Here is a 19,306-nt window from a genome sequence, read left to right on the forward strand (position 1 = left end):
CATGTGTGTTTCATTCCAACTCCTCTTCTGGAGGACTCTGAGAAGCCAGTTCACCTTTCTGAGGACTGCATACTGGGTGCCAGGCAGCAGCAGACAGCAGATCCCTCAGGGAAGCTCCAGGGCACTAGCTGCTTAGCCTCTGAAAACAGACAGAAGGCCCGTGCTCTAGAGATGGGTGTTTAAGCTAAGAGGAACTCGGCCAGAAACGCACTGCAGCTCAACTGACACACCATCTAACCCAACAGGCAGTGCGATGCCAACACCCCATCCAAACACCCCAGTAAACTACCCCCTCTATTTCATCATAATTGATAGTAAGTCAGAAAGGAGACACATACGCAACAACTCTGTTTTAACCTGAAATAATTCTGTTGATATTGGAACTGCTTTCAGCGGGACATTTGCTTTAAACCACAAGATATCTCCATCTCAAGTACAAAAACCCCTTCTCCCCCACCCCCCCACCCACGCCAAACAAGGAAACAAACAAAACCCCAAACCCACAACTCAGTTTCAAATAAGTTTGGAAGAAATGAGACTGTAAATATTTACACAGGGGGCAAGAAGTAAATCACAAAACTATTTACAAAAATACACAAGCTTATATGCATTAACAATTTACACCAGTTCACAAAAATATTAAAACATAAAAAACACTATATAAATTAAAGAACTCAAAAGTATGATCTAAGACTTCCTAGGATGCTTCTCTCATGCAGGTCATGGTTGAAAATCAGGTTTTGCTATCTCAGAATCTAAACTGTAAAACAATCATTTTTAATTCTTTGAACATTAACAGTACTAATCGGATAAGGAAAAAGACCCTCTGTGCACACCAACATTATCTTGCACACGTTAAAATACATCATTCTTGACATTTCCATAATACACAGTACTGACAATCACATGCCTCTAACCATTTGGAAGTGACTTTCTGACATACTTCAGCTTTCTTTATTACTTTCCCGCACTCTCTGCTCGGGTGACACTTCGCCAACATACTGAATGGGTGACCAGCAGGACTGGAGCAGAGAAATGGACTTTACAGGACCCTTCTCCGTACACTCACTACTGCTTCCAAACTGACAACCGGCTCTCTGCCTCTACTCACCTTCGTGGTCCCTCCTCTGCACAGAATTAGTCTTGGAATATTTCTCTAACCTGACCCTCCCTCTTAAAAAATGTTTTACCATTATAAGAAATGTGCAGGCCCTGGCCCGGGGACTGTCCCAGGGATTTCTCCAAACCGAGCGTGTAAAATACATGAGTGTATGCTTAAAAAGAAACTGAATTCAGTAAGAAATAAGGCTCAGATTAGATTTATTAGTAAGAACACGAAGCCCCTGGAGCTTTTAGCTGAGCTCCTAGCCTGCTATCTAGGAACATCTACTTCAGTCTGACCAAACTGTGGAATTTTGCCAAAAAGATAAAATCTGGAGACATGGCTGCAAAAGTACCAGTGGGATGAGATTCTGTTTAATGTGTAAGGCAGCTCCACCTCCTCCTTGACCAGAACACTCCACGCCAACGCTTGAAAATAACATTCAGTTCCTGTGTTTGTGAAGTCACACACAAGGCGGACGACACTGAGGTAACCTGGCTCACAGTGATTTGCCATCCAATTTCTGCCCCCGCAGTGTTAGAGAAACATGTGGGCAAAGTCGTTCAAATAGCTGAATCCAAAGTTAAGGCTGTTGCTACATACAGTAAGTAACTTTAGACTTTATCTAAAGTTTGTTTTCACACTTATACCAAGAATCTGAATTATTATTCTATAGTTAAAATATTTTCCTGACATTTCCAAGCCCATAGAATGTTATTAATAAAGAAATTGTTCTAAGGAATTAACCCTAGTATTTATAAAAGAGACTTTTGTTGCAAGAGTAAACAATGTGTGTGACAAACGAATCTACAAATCTCAGTTGGTCTGGACCTTCCAGCACCTCCCTTCAGGCCGGGCCTGCAGCTACTGACGCCACCTGTCTCACTGTCACACTGGCCTCTCCCTCCATCTGTGCTGCTAAGGATGACATTCAGGGCTGGTGTTTTCTTCAAGAGGCAGTAAGTTGCCTCTGTGACAAAAAAGATGACATGGGTTGAAAAAGGAAACAGGGTCTGCCAACACATCTGTGTGCCAGGCCGAGGCACCCATCGGGTTTCGGGACATTCTATGTGTCTGCTGGGTCTGCACTTTGGATGCAGATGCCTGAGTTCCCACAGACCTTTGTGTGTAGGTCCAGGTATCTACTTCAGACGTCACTGGATCCCTCTGGTCAATCTGGGAAACAAAGAACGCCTTACAGACTATCTCCAAATATAAACATGTTCTTAAAACTTTACTTCTAAATATAAAGCCTTAAAATGCAATTATATGACTCAATTAGAAAGACTGCTACAAATCTAACCTTTCACAACTTCACAGCAGTAACAGCAGCATGATTTTAAAAGATTTCTTCCTTTGCTCTAAATAAAAGATAATCCCATCCTAAAAAGCCGGAGCAGCCACCATCTAGTAAATGGAATGAAATCTCCGGTGGTGTTGCCTACAGAGTATGAAAAGATACAAATGTACAAAACTCAAGTATTATTATGACTGATGGAATGAAATGCCAATCTAACTCATTCTAAACATGGGACTGCCTTACCAGTCTTGGCTGTCTAAGGGTGGGATGGGCCTAGGAAACAGAGGGAAGCTGGGCTAAAGAGGTACCCTGTCCCAAGCCCAATAAGGAATGCAACTTCCAAAAGGAAGTCCCAGGTATTTCACATGTTTACCATGTCTAGAGAGTTAGAAAGAACTATTCTGAAATGCTGGTGTAGATGACAAATGTAATAAGACTGTGACCACACAACAGAAGTGAGCCAAACCACGTGGCTCCCAGAACGCCAGCTGCTGAGATGGGACTGTGTCCTCAGGGTCAATGAACAATGGAGTTTCCTAAGAAGTGATTTGTAGGGGCTTTACAAATTCCCAGGGAACCTGGACTGTAGGTTAGAAATAGAATAACATGTACATTTATATCCCTAAGAAACTGTATTTATCCAGCTAAACCATGCTGGTCTTTTCTTGCTGAGAATGTTTTGGATTTAGAACCAGCAGGGTGACTATTTTATCGGTACTACAACTTTCTGAATCTTGTGGGATGTGCAGGTGGGCAGCACACTGAAAGCGCTAGTGATGTTTTCTGACACTGACAGAGTTCACTGACAATAAGAACTTCATTTCCTTTCAAAGGAAGTTCCTTGGACCTGAACTTTAAAAGCAGCTCCTCATGTTTCTGTAGTGATAGGAGCGTACACACTGACAGACTAAGAATATGGTTCAGCGTGGACTTGCTATTTCACAGTGATGTGCTGCTGAATGCTTACAATCCTAACTCCTCCACTCTTTAATAACCATGCTGCTGGCAGTCTCATGACACAGCTGAGGGACCAGGGAGATTTTCTCTCTAGTTTAGCACACTGGGCTCCTTCACTGACAGGGATAATGAAAGCCAAAAGAGAGCTGAGATCCACCTGGGCAGGCTGCATGGCCCCCTACTGGGGCGTGGGGACACAATAGGAAATGCAGAGCCCACCAGGACACAGAGGCAAACTGCTCTGAACTAGGTAGCAAGTGCTAAGGAAGGGCCAAGTTAAAGTCAATGAGTTAAAGGCAGTCCTTAGTCTTACAGATCAGCCCTGTACAGCGAGTAGGGTCTGTGTGAGAGCTCTTGACTAGGTTTTCGGCACAGCACTTCACAACCATCCAGATCCCTTCAAAGACAAACAACACAGCCTATGGATGGATGAGGCGGGAATGAGTGGGAGGGGGAAGGTGGGACTTGTTTACTTTTATTATGCTTCTTTCATGTGGTCAGGGGTTTTGTAGCATTTTTTTTCCCTTAAATCTTTTTGGTTATTGAAAAAAATAGAACAGTCCACTGTCCAGCAGAGGCTGCTTCAACTCTATTGCTCCCGGGGCTCATTCTGCATGGATCTGCGTGTCAGCATGTGGCAAGGACAACTCTGTGGGCAGGAAGGCCCCCTGACCCAATGCTGTGGCGTATGTCCTGCTCTGTGGATGGGCAAAGCCAGAGGGCACATAGGCCCCCATGCCTCCCCCTCCAAAGCCTCCTCGCTGGTGCTGGGGCAGGGAGTGGTAATCCTCCAGGTTATCATACTGGGACACGACAGTCATATTGCTCTGGCGCTTGCTGTGTGTCGGGTACTGGTATATCGCGCTGGGGTCCCTCTCCAGGTTCTGGGTATGATGGAGTTTTAGGCTGTGACTCCTCTCTGGTTTGGGGGGTGGGACCATAGACTGAGTGAAGTGTTCCTCCTCCTTGTAGCAGTCTCTGGAGTGTTTCTCAGGGGCAGGTGGGTGCCTGGCTCGAGGCCGGTCGAGATCTTTGGAGAGCCTCACCTCCTTGTGGTTCATTCTTAGGGACTCCTGCCCTGACGTGACATATTTTCCTCCAGAGTTATGGTAGCTGCCTGGCTCACAAGTGTCTGGCATCCCTTTGGGCCCATAATCTAACTGGCCAGCTCCCTGGGGATAAGGCGGTCCATTTTTTGATTCACATAATTGCCTATGGCTTGCTTCCTGATGCGCCCTGTGCTCTGGGAGGCTACAACCCATATCGTGAAGCTTTCTGTTCCTAAGGCTGCTTTGCTTCTGTGGGAGGGATGGCTTTTCTACCTGTGTGCTGCCATACCCCCCATGATGGTGGGCTCTGTCGAATTCAGGCTCTGGGTGCTTCCTGTAGAAACGGTCATCCCCCCTCAGGACTGACAGCCTTGGCTGGGGGCCGCCTTTCTTTCCCCTCAGCCACAGAGAGAAGTCCAGTTTTCCCAGGATCTGATTTACTGCGCAGATGGATGACATAGATCCCTCCCAAGTCGTCTTGCACAGCTGGCGTCATGTTGTCGTACTGTGACATGACGGGCCCTTTGACCTTTTGTCGCGCCCGACTCTCTCTCCGGATGGACTGCATGCGGTACTTTTCCATGTCCTCAAGGTCCCACGAGGCGTAGGTGTGCTTTACATCAGCAGTGGGGGGCATGTTGACTACATTATGGTCATTACCAGAGAAATAGCCCGTCATGTTGGCCCGCGGGCGTGGAGGCAAACCAGCATAACTGTACAAGTTCTTTCCTTGTAGCCTTGGATTGTAGAAAGCGTAATCACGATTGGACAGGCGGTGGAGGGGCCTCAGCTGGACTGTGCCGTAGGCATCAACATCACACAAGGCTCCGTCGGGACTGTAATAGGAGCTCGAGGAGCTGGAGTATGGACTGTAACGGTAGTGGACCCGTCCATTCTCAAAGTAAGGCTGAAGCTGAGTTACATGATAATCTGAGCGGGCCTGGGAGGACTGATATGGCTTATACTGGTAGACGGGCCTTGGGCAGTAGACTGGTTCATCATCTGGGGGAACTTCTGTCCGTGAAATGGGCACAGAGCGGATCATGGAAGGTGGGGGTGCATGGAGGGACTGTACCCTCCGGATGGTGGGGTAAGGTAGAATGTCTTCAGGGCAACAAGCATTCCTAACTGAAGAGCCCAGAGAAGAGACATATTCAACTCCGCTGCACGGTTTAGAGTGGTGTCCAGACATGTTTCTTCCAGGTGCCACATAGGTGTTATAACGAGGACCCATGGAGGCTGGTGGCTCTGATCGGGCGCCATACACCTGGTGCGGCTCTACCTTATTGTGGTGTGGAGGTACGCTCTGGGGACGGAACTGGCAGTTGGGAGTCATATTGAAATGCAAACAGTTTTCTGGACCAAAGGGCTCAGTGGTGACATCAGGTCTAGCAAAGGAGGAATAGGCCATCTTCTGAGAGGCGTGCTTCGGCTGTGAGATGGGGAGCGGCAGAGGCAATCCATCATCCAGTGAGGCTGACGATGGGACAAAGGAGTGGTAATTTGAACTGCTGTTGGCATCTGCAGTGGTGGCGTGCATGGCAGCAGCCATCTTGCTTTCCACTGTCCTTGTTGGGGGAGTCGGGGCGGCAAAGCCGCAGGAATGGCCAGGAAAAGACTCGGCGCGCAGGTGGAGCAGTGGGGCCCTGGTGCCTTCCCGCACCTTCTCGGGCAGTCCTGGCTGGGGAGCAGAAGCAGCCATGGGACACTGGGCAGCTGCACTGCCGTCGCAGATAAAGATGGACGCAGGATCACCCATGGTTGGAGGCTCAGGTGGCCTCTCTGGAGCTGGAGCTGCTCCCTGGACCTGCTGAAAGACAGTGATGTTGAGAGTCCGCTGCTGTTTAACACGCCCACCCCCCACCACGGAGCCAAATGCTTTTAATGTGCAAACCCAGGCTATCTAGGTGGCAGCTCGAACGTTCCCAAGCTCTGCAGTCACACTGGACCTGACCCCGTGGCTAGGAAGAGCATCTGTGTGGCCACACGGAACAGTTCCGCCTGTGGGGAAACGCGCAGTGGTTTCTAACTCATGCAAGGCTTTCAATGTGAGGAGAGGTTGCCTGCAGTGGGATCTAACGTGTGGACCCAAACACGGGATCAGACGAACAACAGAGCTAGGCTTAAAAATAAACATCCTGCCTATTGGTCTAAGCTCAGTCTCAAGACCAGAAGGTTTTTAAAAATGAAAAACAGTTGATTTTTATCGGCTGGAAGGAGTTTCAGAGGGAGTCAGCTCCACTCAGAGAGCAGTTTTAAACCTCCCAGTACAGGGAAGAGCTATAAAGTGCTTGTCTGGGGTGGCAGCAAGCCAGAGGTCACTGCTCTTCTTTCTGCCCATCTTGTTTGTGGGTACACACATCAAATGCCCCTGAGAAGCAGGTGCTACAAACAACATCCTCCAGGAAGGACTAGAATTTTAACTCCTTTTAGTTTAAGGTGATCATAAAACCTGTAGCACTCTTGTAGTTTTTTTTGTTTTTTAAAGGAAAAATTAGAAAAAAAAAAAAAAAAAAAGAACTTGGTCTTCTGTATCTAATATTCCCTACCAAAGCAGATATTTCACTGCGAACATAGCTGGTTACTGGTTATGGTTGAAAATAACAAACAAACAAAACACACAAAGGTTCCAAGGTATTGTCGTTCCTTATACTTCTGGAGAGCCCAGAAGAACGACTCCTACAGACACACTGAAATGCAGTACCCCGAATGTACAGATGAGGAGGGCTGCCACAGGGTGGTAAGTGACTCACTCAGTCACAGCCAGTCAGTGATGGAGGTGGAAAAGGAACCACCATCTCAGGCCCGACATCTGGGGCTCCCTTTGTTCACTCTGCCAGGATCTCACTGGGAAGGAACTCCATGCTTCAGGAGGGCAAAGCTACAAGGAGGGTTAAGCTGGGGTCACCAGAACTGCTGTGTCTTTACGGCAGAGCCAGTAACCAGGTTAGGCAGAGCTGACTTCAAATGGCGGCTAGCTCACAGGAACCTGGCCCTTGACTGAAACATATCTCACTCCGAGGTAACACATCGCACTGAAAAACAACATACCTTTGGAAAAAATCTATCGCTTTCTGACTTCCTCTCTGTCTTACCTTGTGGCAATTATTCAGTCCTACACTTGGTGCTTCTTGTACCTGCCCCAAGGCTGGTGGTTGCTCTGCTGGCCTCTGGGAAGGAGGTGGGGGGAGGGGACGGTTAGTTCTGTGAGCGCGCTGAAGGGTGGCAGCCACAAAGTCAGCAGCGGCGGGCTGTTCAGCCGTGACGACCCTGCTGGTGTCGCTGGCGCTTGTGTCGCCTCTTGCTGGAGTTGCTGTCATAAAAGCTACAGTGGCTGTGCTGGCATTCTCTTCGGGGGACCCAGAAAGAGGGTGGCTTTTGTCCCTAGGCAGAGTAGAAGGCATGGGGAATCTGTCTGCAAGTTCTGAGGAAGGATGGGGTTTATCCACACCGGTACCAAGAGAAGGGGGGGCCTGACCTCCACTGGGGAGGTGAAGTGGAGCCTGGTCCTGCTCCACAAAGGAGACAGTGGGCTTGCTAGGCTTCCCAGCCTGGTCTTCGGGGAGACGTCCATGATCATCAGACTTCCCGGAGTCTGTTAAGGGAGCTGACGTGCTGCTAGCCTTTTCTGGGTCCCCAGATAACTGGTTTCGTTGGAGCGGATTCCCTATTAAGTCTACTTGGTGGAGCTGCTCCCCAGAGTCAGCTGTGTTGGAATGGGTGGGGTCTCCCATAGCTGCTGTCCCTGGGAGAGGCTGGTCACAATTTCCGAGTCCATTGAGCTGCAGGTGGAACTGCTCTGCTGGTCGGTCCGTTTGGAAACAGGTTTTATCTAGAGTAATGCTAGAGTAAGAACCAGGCAGTTTCTCTTCCGCTGTAAGCACTGCCATGTCTCCATAGCTAGGACACCCAGCCTGGGAAGCAGCCCCTGGTCTCTTCAGTGTCTGAGATGAGGAGGCTTGCTGTGCGGACTCAGCTAAGGCTAGTGCCAACATTCGGGCGACATTTTTCGGAGGCGGTGGTGGTGGGATAAGAGAGACTGAACTGACAGGAACGGGATCTTGAGGGGGGTCATGGGTAACTGCTCCTAGTGGGAAATTGGGAAAAAAAATTAGAATGAAAAGGTAGCTTACGTTACCCTACACGGAAAGCCAACTCCCCATGTGATCACTCAAAACAGGTGCCTTCCATATTTCAAAATGGCACTCGGTGATCTTCTATCCCACATGCAAATGCTGGCGAGAACACACAGGGTTCGAAAGGAAAACTAATGCAGTGACTAACGGGTGCAGACTCCTCTCCAACTGCTACACCTGGGGTGGAGGGGAAGCGGGCCCCGCCTGACTTAGAAAAGGCCACTCAGGGTACAAGCTTCCAGTGCTTACAGACTGACAACAGTTTTACATTGGTGACGTAGACTGGCAGCTTAACTTGTAAGGCTATATAATACGATATGTATTAAAAGAGAAAAGAGAATCAAGAGCTACAAAGCTGTGCAAAAATTATCCATGAATTCTGACTGTCCAGAGAGGTAAGGGGTCTTTTGTGAAGTCTGAAGCAGGACCATGGGCCCCTTGGGGAGTTCTGTTCGACTGGCTTTAGTTTAGGGCGTTGAACCCTCAGCACCATTCAGACAAAGCTTCTCTTTGATTCTAGCCTAGCTGTGGAGAAGGCTTTCTCTTAGAAGGCACAGGTGGCACACAGGACGGAAGACCCCTCTTAACTTAGAGAAGGAATGGAGGAGAACACACGGTACCTGTCTGGCTCTGTCCAGCAGGTACAGCCTTGCTCTGACTGCTCGGGACAGGCAGCTCCTCCTTCCCTGGGAACTCTACTTCTTCAGCTGCCCCCTGCTCCAGGGGCTGCACTTCAGGCTCACATCCTTCCTGTGCCTCTCTCTTACTTTCTTTCATCTTTCCTATCTGGGTGGGGGAGCTATTTAAGACATCTCTTTTGTCCACACTTTTGTCCCAAGATGGAGGTGACGCATTCTGAGCGACAGTGCTGGAGACGGTGCCAATGACTTCGGACACCCGAGCTGGAAGAGTCACTGAAATGGGCTCCGATATGTTTATGGAAGGAGATTTGCTAAGCTTCCGTCCGATCTTCGGAGAGAAAGCATAAACGACCTTTTCCGTAAACGAAGATGGCTTAGAAGACTTGTCCTCGGTTGGACTCAAGTCCAGGGTGAAGAAGGGACTCAGTTTCTCCTGGACTGGAGACACTGGTTCAGAACTGGCAGTGCTGCCCGGAGTCTGCGACTGGCTACCACCTGCTTCTACATCCTTCTTACTGGTGCTCGGTTTATCCCTGGCAAACCCTAATGAATCCAGAAAGGAAGCACCACTCTCCAGACACTCTGACTCGGCTTTCGGAGGACTACATTGAAATGACATGGGATCAAAATCCAGACTGGCCACTCCAATGTCTGGTGGACTCAGGTCAACGTCCTCAGCAGAATGAGGAGACACAAGAGCTGGAATGTGGAGCAGGCCCACTTCCTCTTCACTCTCGTTGTCGTGGGGCAGATTATCATAGGAATTGCAGCGGTTCCCCAGCATTTCTCCATTGAAAGAGGCAGAGAGCGCATCACTGCTCGATCTGGGTCTTCTAGGTCGGAACAACTTGGAATCACCTAGTAAAAATGGACAACAATGTCAAAGCATGAAAGTCACAGGACACACAACACCATGACTAGTCACCTATCTAGTACAGCAGTAGCATTGCATAGGATAAGGAGAATGCAACTTTTAATTTTCTCCCACAAACTGTCTCTGGGTGTACAGACATCAGTCATATTTATGGTAAGAGAACTTCCAAATTAACAGGAACATGTGCTATAAGCAGCAAAAAATGCATTGATCCACAGCTTGGATAAGAGAAAGGCAAGGGACTCTTGGATTGCATTACTGATCCACCACTGACTCTCGGCGTGATGCTGGGCAAGTTTTTCACTTTCTTTGTGTCTTATTTTATCACTGGCTTCATATATGACTTATAAGTAGAAGTCATCACTTAAAATAGCACTTTGGGTATAAAACAGTAAAAGAAAGGTTGTTTATTGTGGGGAAAATATCCTTATGGTACCCAAACTTCTTTTTAAAGAAAAAAATTTCTTCCTAATAAAGAAGTATTTACATGTAGTTTGAAAAGCACTCCATTCACTCTTAAAATACTACTTTATTTCTAATGAGAACAGGCTTTTCACTTCTCAAGCAGACCCAAGCAGCAGCACAGCACGGCAGGCAAGGCACGACACTTGCTTTCATAAAGTTTGATTCTGAATTTCAACTTGGGCTGTAACCACATCTCCTTCCAATATCTGCCAGGAGATCTTGGTCCCTTTGGAGGCAAACTCATTTTAAGTTGTCATGTCCAGACTGCTAATGACTCTTGAGTAATGGAGATCACCCACCATCAATTACCAAATGAGGTTCAAAGCTGTTCCCATATACCAAGTCGGAAGGAAATAGTGACATTGCTTTTAAGCATTGACAAATATAAATGTTTGTCATTTTTCAAACATTTCAGCCATTTGATATAAATAGCATTCATGCTGAAATATCTCACCATATTAAAATATTCATGTTTTAACTGAACCAAATTTAATAAATACCAATACTACTGGAAATGGTATTTCACAGCCTTCTTACTAAGCACACGTTCACAACATTGCTATGTACATGTCCTTTTACGCCACCCATCACAGAACACTTTAGTCTTACCATCAACTGCATGGAGAGAAGTAAGAGACTCCTCACTTTTAGCTGAGCGGAGGGTTCCTTCTGCTCTGCCACCTAAATAATCAAAACCAAATCATGTCAAACCTGTGATTATTAAGGATTATGCAGTTAAAGGGCTGGTGTTTTTCTTAAATTTGTATTTCCAAGTGTGATTAACTATCCATTTTGACAGTCATATTCAGTTTACCACCTTATTATGTAAAGTGCTACATTATTCTGTTTCCCATGTGAAAACAAGCCATTTTCCAAAGCCTATGAACTTGCACACAGAGGTGAACTAAAAAACACTTCTTTCTTGTATGTTTCCTGATGACCAACTTGATAACCTTGGGTAATGTATTTAAAAGTTTTATTTTTATTCATGTGAGTCCATGTGAGTGTATGCATCTGTACGCCAGTGCTGTAGGAGGTCCGAAGAGGGTGATAGATCCCTCGAAGCTCATTACGGGTGCTAGGAACTAATCCTTTAGAAGAGCTTTCGACCAATGAGCCATTCCTCCAGCCCTCTGAGGACATCTCACAGTGGCCCCATCCTCAATGATGTTGCCCTTGTGAAAATACAGGACAATGAGAAATGGAGAAGAAGGCCCTGCGAAGATGTAGGCAGAGGTTGTAGTGATGCTACCTAAAGGTAAGAGATGTCAGGAGCCATGAGGGGATAGATGAGGTAGGAAGGACTCTTCCCTGGAGAACTTAGGAGTGACCACAGTCGAGCTGACACCTGCCAGACTCTGAGTCTCCACACACTTTTGTGCTTCAGTCTCAGTCTGTAATTCTTGACACTGGCAGCCTCAGGGAACTCAGTTATTTCAACTGTATGCATCCATCTTCCCTGCTAACCTCCCATGTCTGCTGACCTGCTGGTAGCAAGCACTCCAAACTGCACGTGCTTTAAGTTCCCTGCGACCGCTCTCCCTGCTCACCTCTTGACAACAACATCTCTTGCAGTCCTTAAAACATCCTTTTTCTTCAGCCTGTCCCTCTTCCCACCCCGCTTTCACCTCCTGAAACAGGATTCTTAGTGCCCTTAAAGATCAGGTGAACTGCACCTCCTCAACACCCAAGCTGAAAGTTCCCTTTCTTGGGGCTGGGAGCTGGTTCAGTGGTTAAGAGCACTGATTCCCTTCAGTAGACTTGGGTTGGATTCCTAGCACCCACACGGCAGGCAGCTCACTGCCAACTGTAACTTCAGTTCCAGGGAATCCAGCGCCCTCTCTGGTCTCCCTGAGCACCAGGCACATGGAGTGCACACACACAAATACAGGCAAGACATCCATACATAATGTAACATTAATTATTTTTGAAAGTTAACATTCCTGACTACCAGCTCACCCCCATAAGAACTGACAATGCCTGCCAAAGATGCCAAACAGAATTCTACTTCAGCTGTGCCTGCACACTGAAAGTCATTTTCATACAGATTCCTAATTAGACTCTTAAGGCAGGGCACTACCTTAGTTTTCTTTCTGCATAGTTTGCTATCAAAATATCTAACATATGGGTAATACATGATTGCAAACTGAATGTTGTAAATGAACTGAACATTACTTCTAACAGTACCTAAGCAGAAAAATGATACTATTCTTTCTAGATTAAGAAGGTGTTCTTATTAGAGCACAAGTTTCTAAAACTATTTTTAAAGAGTATTTTACTCAATAGATCTGATGGAACACAATACTCCCATCAGCAAGTTACCTAGGAGAGAGAGAATGTCATTGGTTCCTATAGTTATAAATCTGAAAAGTATGCTAAAAAGGTTTATAAATTTTAAATCTGTAAAATTGAAATCAAAACAAGAACATAACAGCAGTATTTGCATATTACCTGCAGCATATAAGCTATGCTATAATGAGCAATGTCATAAATGCACTATTAATTTTTAATGTGTGTGTGTGTGTGTGTTGTGTGTGTGTGTGTGTGTGTGTAAAATCTGTACAATTTCTTAAGAAATTGAGTTCTTCTGTACATAATTTATATTCTCTTACGAGCTGGTGATAATCAGACCCGAAGACAATTCACCTGTGCCATACAGCGGTGCACACTTTACAGTGAGGTGTGTCGTGATGGCATGGGGAGGGAACACCCAGAGGAGGCAGCCACGAAGACAGCAGCAGGTGCCCAGAGCCCCCAGGCCGTCTGCTGCAGCAGGACAGGGTGGCAGAGTGCTCACCTTTCAAAGCCATGGCCTTCATCTCCGAGGGCTCACTCTCATTACGCTGCAGCTTGCGTTTAGAGACCGAAGATGACTTCCCCAGATTGAAAAAGGAGCGCCAGCTGCCCACAGGAGACTTTTTCATCTTATTCTGAGGCCTCTTTCTGCAACACAGAAAACAGTTTGTCAGTATTAACATAACTGGGGCTCTGTTTTTCCTACAGAACAAGAAATGGACAGCTGGTAGAAAGAACACAATAGCCTGGTAGGCCCAATGGGAACAATAAACAAGCCTTCCCCCTTCCCTGTGGTGCACTGTACAGTGCAGTCCTGAATAACATGGAAGCTAAACATGTGGACAGTCACATGAGCAACAGCTTCACCAAGGTCACTTGTACCTCACAATCTGAAAAAAAGTGAAAATAAGACAATGATATTAAGCCCCCACAAAGAAAACAGTATAGAAAAGCTGACATGAGCAGAGAGAACAAGGGCAGATGGGAGGAGGTTTAAGAATCTGACAGATGTGGAGTGCCAGGCAGTGTGCCCACTACCTATGTAGAGCTAGAATGCCCTTTAAAATCAGACAACCACACAAGAGGCTGATTTAATAAAGACCTAAGAAGTTAAACTAATTTCCTTAATACTGTGAAATTGTGTGAGGAAATGAGGATTTCATGAGACCAAAGATGTCTACATCCTAATGTCTACTTTGTGAATTGCTACCCAGTAAAGACATTTTTGAGTAAATCAGGACTAAAACATGAAAGCAAGGTGCTCAAGATTAACTCAAGAATGATAAAGTAATACCATGTACCAGCTTCTTGCTTTTTAGTCACAGAAAGAAAAGGAAGGTGGAAGAACACACAACAATGAAAAGAACAAATTCTGAGGTTTTATTCGTGTTACCTCATCTAGGGAAAAAAGATCCTTAGAGTCATGAGCAGAAGCCAGAAGGGTAGCAGACACATAAAAAATGCCCTGCACATTCATCTTCCTACAGACCTAGCAAGGGATTCACACCCTGTGATTAGCGTTTCCCTAGGGAATCTAGCAGTGAGGGCGTCAGCTCAGAGGGACGCAACTGAAAACTAAGGACAAAACAAAAGCCTCAGGCAAGTTTATAACTTTGTGCTGGGTGGAGTTCACAGCTGTGGGGGGGCCTCCTGCACTCATGAGAACTGCACAGGAGGCCCCGTTCCTGACCAGGCGCATCTGAGCTGGGCAGGAGGGCCTTAGGTCTCAGTTCCCAGGGACTCTGATGTTAGGTCAGGAGTCTGTTGGAGCTGGATAAGGAACCAGTGTCAGAGAAGTCCTTGCCCATTCACTACGTTCTGAATAAGCTGTGTCAGCACAACTTTTTTTAAATTCCTAAATAACATTTCTCACAGAAAAAAGCCAATGCCACAAAGTGAATGTGCATCACTTTATTAATGATTTCCTGTGTACAACTAACTTTAAAAAAATATCACATTACGTTATAAAGTTTTGCAAGAGTAATTTTTATCAGTCCTTAGAAAGGGTTTGGTATCATTTATATCCAAGTAAATGTTTTTCTAGAACTGCCCCAGATTTTAATATAATAATAAAATAGGAAATTTAAAGCAAACTACTATCTATAGCTATGACTCCATATTTTAAAATAAGACTCAGTGTATTTTACCTTTCAAGTGGGAACTCAATTATGGTATGGAACTTCCCTTGAAGGGCAGCAGGGCCCTCTCCTACTTCGATGTACTTATTTTCAGTCACGATGGGAGAAGTGACCTGAGCCTGCGTTCTTGCCTGGGCTTCCTCCAACGTCAGCAGCTTGGTAGACGGAGAAGAGACCAGCAGGGACTTGGGCCGCGACAGAGAGGCTTCGGAAGGAATAGGAATAATGTCAGTGTTTGTGTGTATCACTCTGTCCACCTTCACTCTCCACTGAGTGACAGCGTTTCAACTTCTCTTCAAGGTCTCTCAATGACAAATATCACAGTGTTTTATATTTAATAAAAAACAGAAGGTGACATTCCAGAGCACAGTGAAATTCTATAATCATCTATTTTCCCTTCTTAAAAGGTACCAGGTAAAGGTGATCACTCAACATTTTTAGTTTTAGAAGGATTTTTTTCTTTTTCTGCTAAATCTCATACTTTTATATATACTAATAAGGAGGGTGATTTTTTTTTCAATGTTTAACATCTTTTTAATTATCTTTTCTGTATAGGCATTTTGCCTATATGTGACCATGTACTAATTGGCATGCAGTACCCATGGAAGCCTCAAGGGGGTGTTGGATCCCCTTGAACTGGAGTTGCAGATGGTTTTGAGCCACTGTGTGGGTTACTCTGGAAGAAGAGCCAGTTCTCTTAACTGCTGAACCATCTCCCCAGCCCTGAGGCAAGATAGCGTTGATGCATAACGAATTTATAATAGTCCGTATATAGTATTCCTTATACACACATGGAGTAATTGTCAATTTGTTGCGTTTGTAACAGACTGCAGTCAGCTGTCATCTACCACTGTCACACAGCATTAGATGACATGATAACTGCAAAGTCCTCCATTCCTTTAGAATCTTGTTCCTGCAGTGAGGAAAAGCCATCCGAGTCATACCTGCCCCTTCCTGCATGACGGCGCTGATTTTGCCACTGAAGAGCACATCTACATGATTGAGGATGAACTCAACAACCACAGACTGAATTCTCACTTCCATGAAAGCTGCTGTCCCACTGAAGCAGGCCGACTCTATCTGCTTTGATCTGTGGGGGCAATAACAGTCCCATCAGCACTGTGAAGGGAGGTCTCCTAACCCACAATTCTTCAGCCCAGAGGTTTTAGAGACACCAGTGGAAGAAACCATACTTTTACATTACAGTCCCTTAACTAATGCCTACAGGCTGCTTTAAAGAGACGGTAATAAAATAACAGTTTGCTTTACTTGTTAATTTTTTTTGATAACAATGATACAAAGTTTCTTTTTTTAATTCAAGAGAATGCATTCTCTGAAGTTCATAATAAAATATAAATTACCTCAGGAGGTTTGGTGCCCAGACAATGGCAAGGTTTTTTGCATGCATATTGGTGATGGAACAATAGTCTGCTAGAAGAGACAAGTGTCTCATCAGGAACTCCAGTGTTCTGGAAAATGAAATACAACATGCTAACTGAAATAGACACTATATGGCAGTGTGGAGATCATTGGCCTGTAACTTTCTGACAGCAGAATAGAAAACAGCGTGTGAGCGCACACACACACACTTCTTTGGTGACTTACTAAGTTTAAACATCATTCAAATGAAATTTCCACACCAAATGACACTTTGAAGTTATGCTAGTCTACTTTTAGCAGAGAACTAAAAGGCAAGGGTCTAAACATCTCAAAGCATAAAAACAAGGCATTACAGACTAAAGGTGGCCTGAGCAGTTCCAGCAGCACCAGGAACAGGACCTGGGCAGCTGACGTGCGTTCACAGTGAGGGACCCCCTCAGCTGTAAGTAATGTCCTTGTTCATCTTATTTATTTAAACAAGTCTATGCATACTGAGATTACGTAACCAAACACAATACTTTTCAAAATAAAACATGATCAACTTATTAAACTAGACACACACCCACACCCACACCACCCACACACTCCATGTACACTACCTATCAGCCATTACAGCATCTCTGGATCCCTAACTATAACAGAGATTAAAATCACTAAGACAGTGGCCAAGAGACAGAACTATAGTTCCTATTATTAGAAATAGTGTAGCTGGAGGGCTTCTCTCCAGGTTCCCCAAGCCCCGCAGTCCACAATCCACTTATAAATAATCACTCAGACGCTTATATCACTTATAAACTGTATGGCCGTGGCAGGCTTCTTGCTAACTGTTCTTTTATCTTAAATTAACCCATTTCTATAAATCTATACCTTGCCACATGGCTGGTGGCTTACCAGAGTCTACATGTTGCTTCTCCTGGCGGTGGCTGCAGTGTGTCTCTCCAGCCTTCGCTTCCAGAATTCTCCTCTCTCCTTGTCCACCTACTCCTGCCTGGTCATTGGCCATCAGTGTTTTATTTACATAGAGTGATATCCACAGCAAATAGTAATTTATCTATGAGCCGCCAGAGATCCAGTTGTGCCCAACATGTACTTCTCTGGCTCCTAGTATCCATCAGCCAGGTCACGACTTACCTGTAGTGTGGTGGGGGGAGCTGCTGGATGACATCATGGATTTTTATCAATCGCTCTTCATCTGTTGCTGCTGAAACGGCATCCTGTAACAGACACAACCCAACAACACAGTTAGTTTTGCTTGTCCAAATGAGAGTTCCCGACTTTCAATCTCACTCTGAGACTGATCTACAAGTTACGGTAAAAACACAGCATCAAGAGGGCACACTGCTCCCACACGCTGGCACTCTGTTGCCACTGTTACAAAGTGTGAGGGTTCGAAATGGCACACATGCTAAGCTAGTGGCTCAAAGCCAGAAATGAAAGGACAGCACTGTGAAAACTTCAAAGACACTTGTTCAAAGAGGTTTTTGATTTTTTGTTTTGTGGTCTTTTTTTTTTTTTAAAGCACAAAATTAATTCTCACAGGAGATTAAACCAAAACACATTTTGAATAAAAATACAGCAAAACTACACAGAGACTTTGAGATGGTGTATCTAGTACTCACAGAGAATTTCTCATACAGCTGGTAGGTAAGCAGAGGGTTTGGGAGCTCTCGGAAGTACAGCTTACAGAGGGAGCCCACAGAATGGATGTCTTGAACGTAAGGTTCTTTCGTCAGGTCGGGGACATGTTCAGAATCAAATTCATGACTAGCCCAGACAAGAGATAAGAGAGGGTTACTTTAATGAAGCAAAGAAAATATACACCACAGCACACAATGCAAGTACCCAAAATGTTCACCTCTATTTCAGAGCTGCTGTTTCCTCCAATTATTACATGTAACAAACCAGTATTTGAACTTCAACAGTAGCAAGAGATTATCTTTTGTCAGCTATCCATGTGGAAATCAAGGACACATATTTAATAATAAAGAGAAATAACCTCTGCCCCAAAGGTTCTCTTTACCTCAGAGACTTGCTACTTTCTTCAAATCATCATAGTTCATATATTACATTTGGATTTTGACACCCACGCTAAGGCACACGTGTACAGAAGACAATTTGGGAATGCAGTCTCTCCTTCCTCCATGCAGGCTCCAGCTTAGAACTCAGTGCTCAGCAGCAAGTGCCTTTACCAGCTGAGCCAAATCACCGGCCTTCTTTCAACATTTTAAAGAGATAAAATGGTACTGAAGTACTGAGGAGGTTAGTGTGCACAGTTCTGGGACACTACAGATAATGAAATGTCATTTAGATGAGAATAATATGGATATTCTTTCCTAGTTTATCTCAACCATGTTATTGGTAACTATGGTTACCAATGTTACTGTTTTTTTAAATAATTTTAATTTGCTGAATTAAATATGAAAAAAGAAAATGTCAGAGTTTTACCGAAGTCTCTGGATATTGGAGGCAACTCCTGAGAGACGATATATGCCATCCACGATGCCATATCTCTCGATGAATGCTGTGCAGCTTTGAAGAACCTGGGGCACTAAAAAATTTTAAAGACAGATTATTGTGGTTATTCAGTGTAACCAAAGTGTCAGCCAAATCATCTTAGTTTTCATAAGCAAAATAAAATTCATAAACCAAAGAGCAAATTAATTAGTCTATTATAAAAAAAGAAGAGGATCTGTTTATAAAATCTCATACCTAAACCTAGCCACACCAAGCCTGGCTGTTTATACATGGTTCAGACAGTCTCCAACCACAGACTCATTTAGATTAAGTGTTTAACCCCCTCACAACTACAGACTAAATAAACAGACAGCGGTTCACTCAAATAATACCCACAGTAAATGATTTTACCAAGTTAAGCACTTGCCCCAACAACGTAATTACTGTAACACTCCTATTATGTTTCTTTTACCTCTCAATGTGAAGGGATAGCTACTTCAGGCATATGGACTAAA

At 45.0% G+C, this 19,306-nt stretch overlaps 1 protein-coding gene across 1 annotated transcript in view; it reads right to left on the reverse strand.

The window, feature by feature from the left end:
• Positions 1-350: 350 nt before the first annotated feature.
• The window catches only part of Arhgap32 (Rho GTPase activating protein 32), a 234,977-nt gene continuing 216,021 nt past the window's right edge, over positions 351-19,306 (reverse strand). Inside the window, 12 exon segments of the mRNA XM_028879075.2 lie at positions 351-4,762; positions 4,764-6,215; positions 7,504-8,495; positions 9,165-10,043; positions 11,134-11,205; positions 13,322-13,467; positions 14,967-15,162; positions 15,902-16,047; positions 16,319-16,426; positions 17,469-17,551; positions 17,957-18,101; positions 18,783-18,885. Of these exon segments, the coding sequence (XP_028734908.1) occupies positions 3,965-4,762; positions 4,764-6,215; positions 7,504-8,495; positions 9,165-10,043; positions 11,134-11,205; positions 13,322-13,467; positions 14,967-15,162; positions 15,902-16,047; positions 16,319-16,426; positions 17,469-17,551; positions 17,957-18,101; positions 18,783-18,885 (5,120 nt within the window). The 3' untranslated portion in view covers positions 351-3,964.

The sequence above is a fragment of the Peromyscus leucopus genome, chromosome 7 (genome assembly GCF_004664715.2).
Source record: "Peromyscus leucopus breed LL Stock chromosome 7, UCI_PerLeu_2.1, whole genome shotgun sequence".
Taxonomy (NCBI): domain Eukaryota; kingdom Metazoa; phylum Chordata; class Mammalia; order Rodentia; family Cricetidae; genus Peromyscus; species Peromyscus leucopus.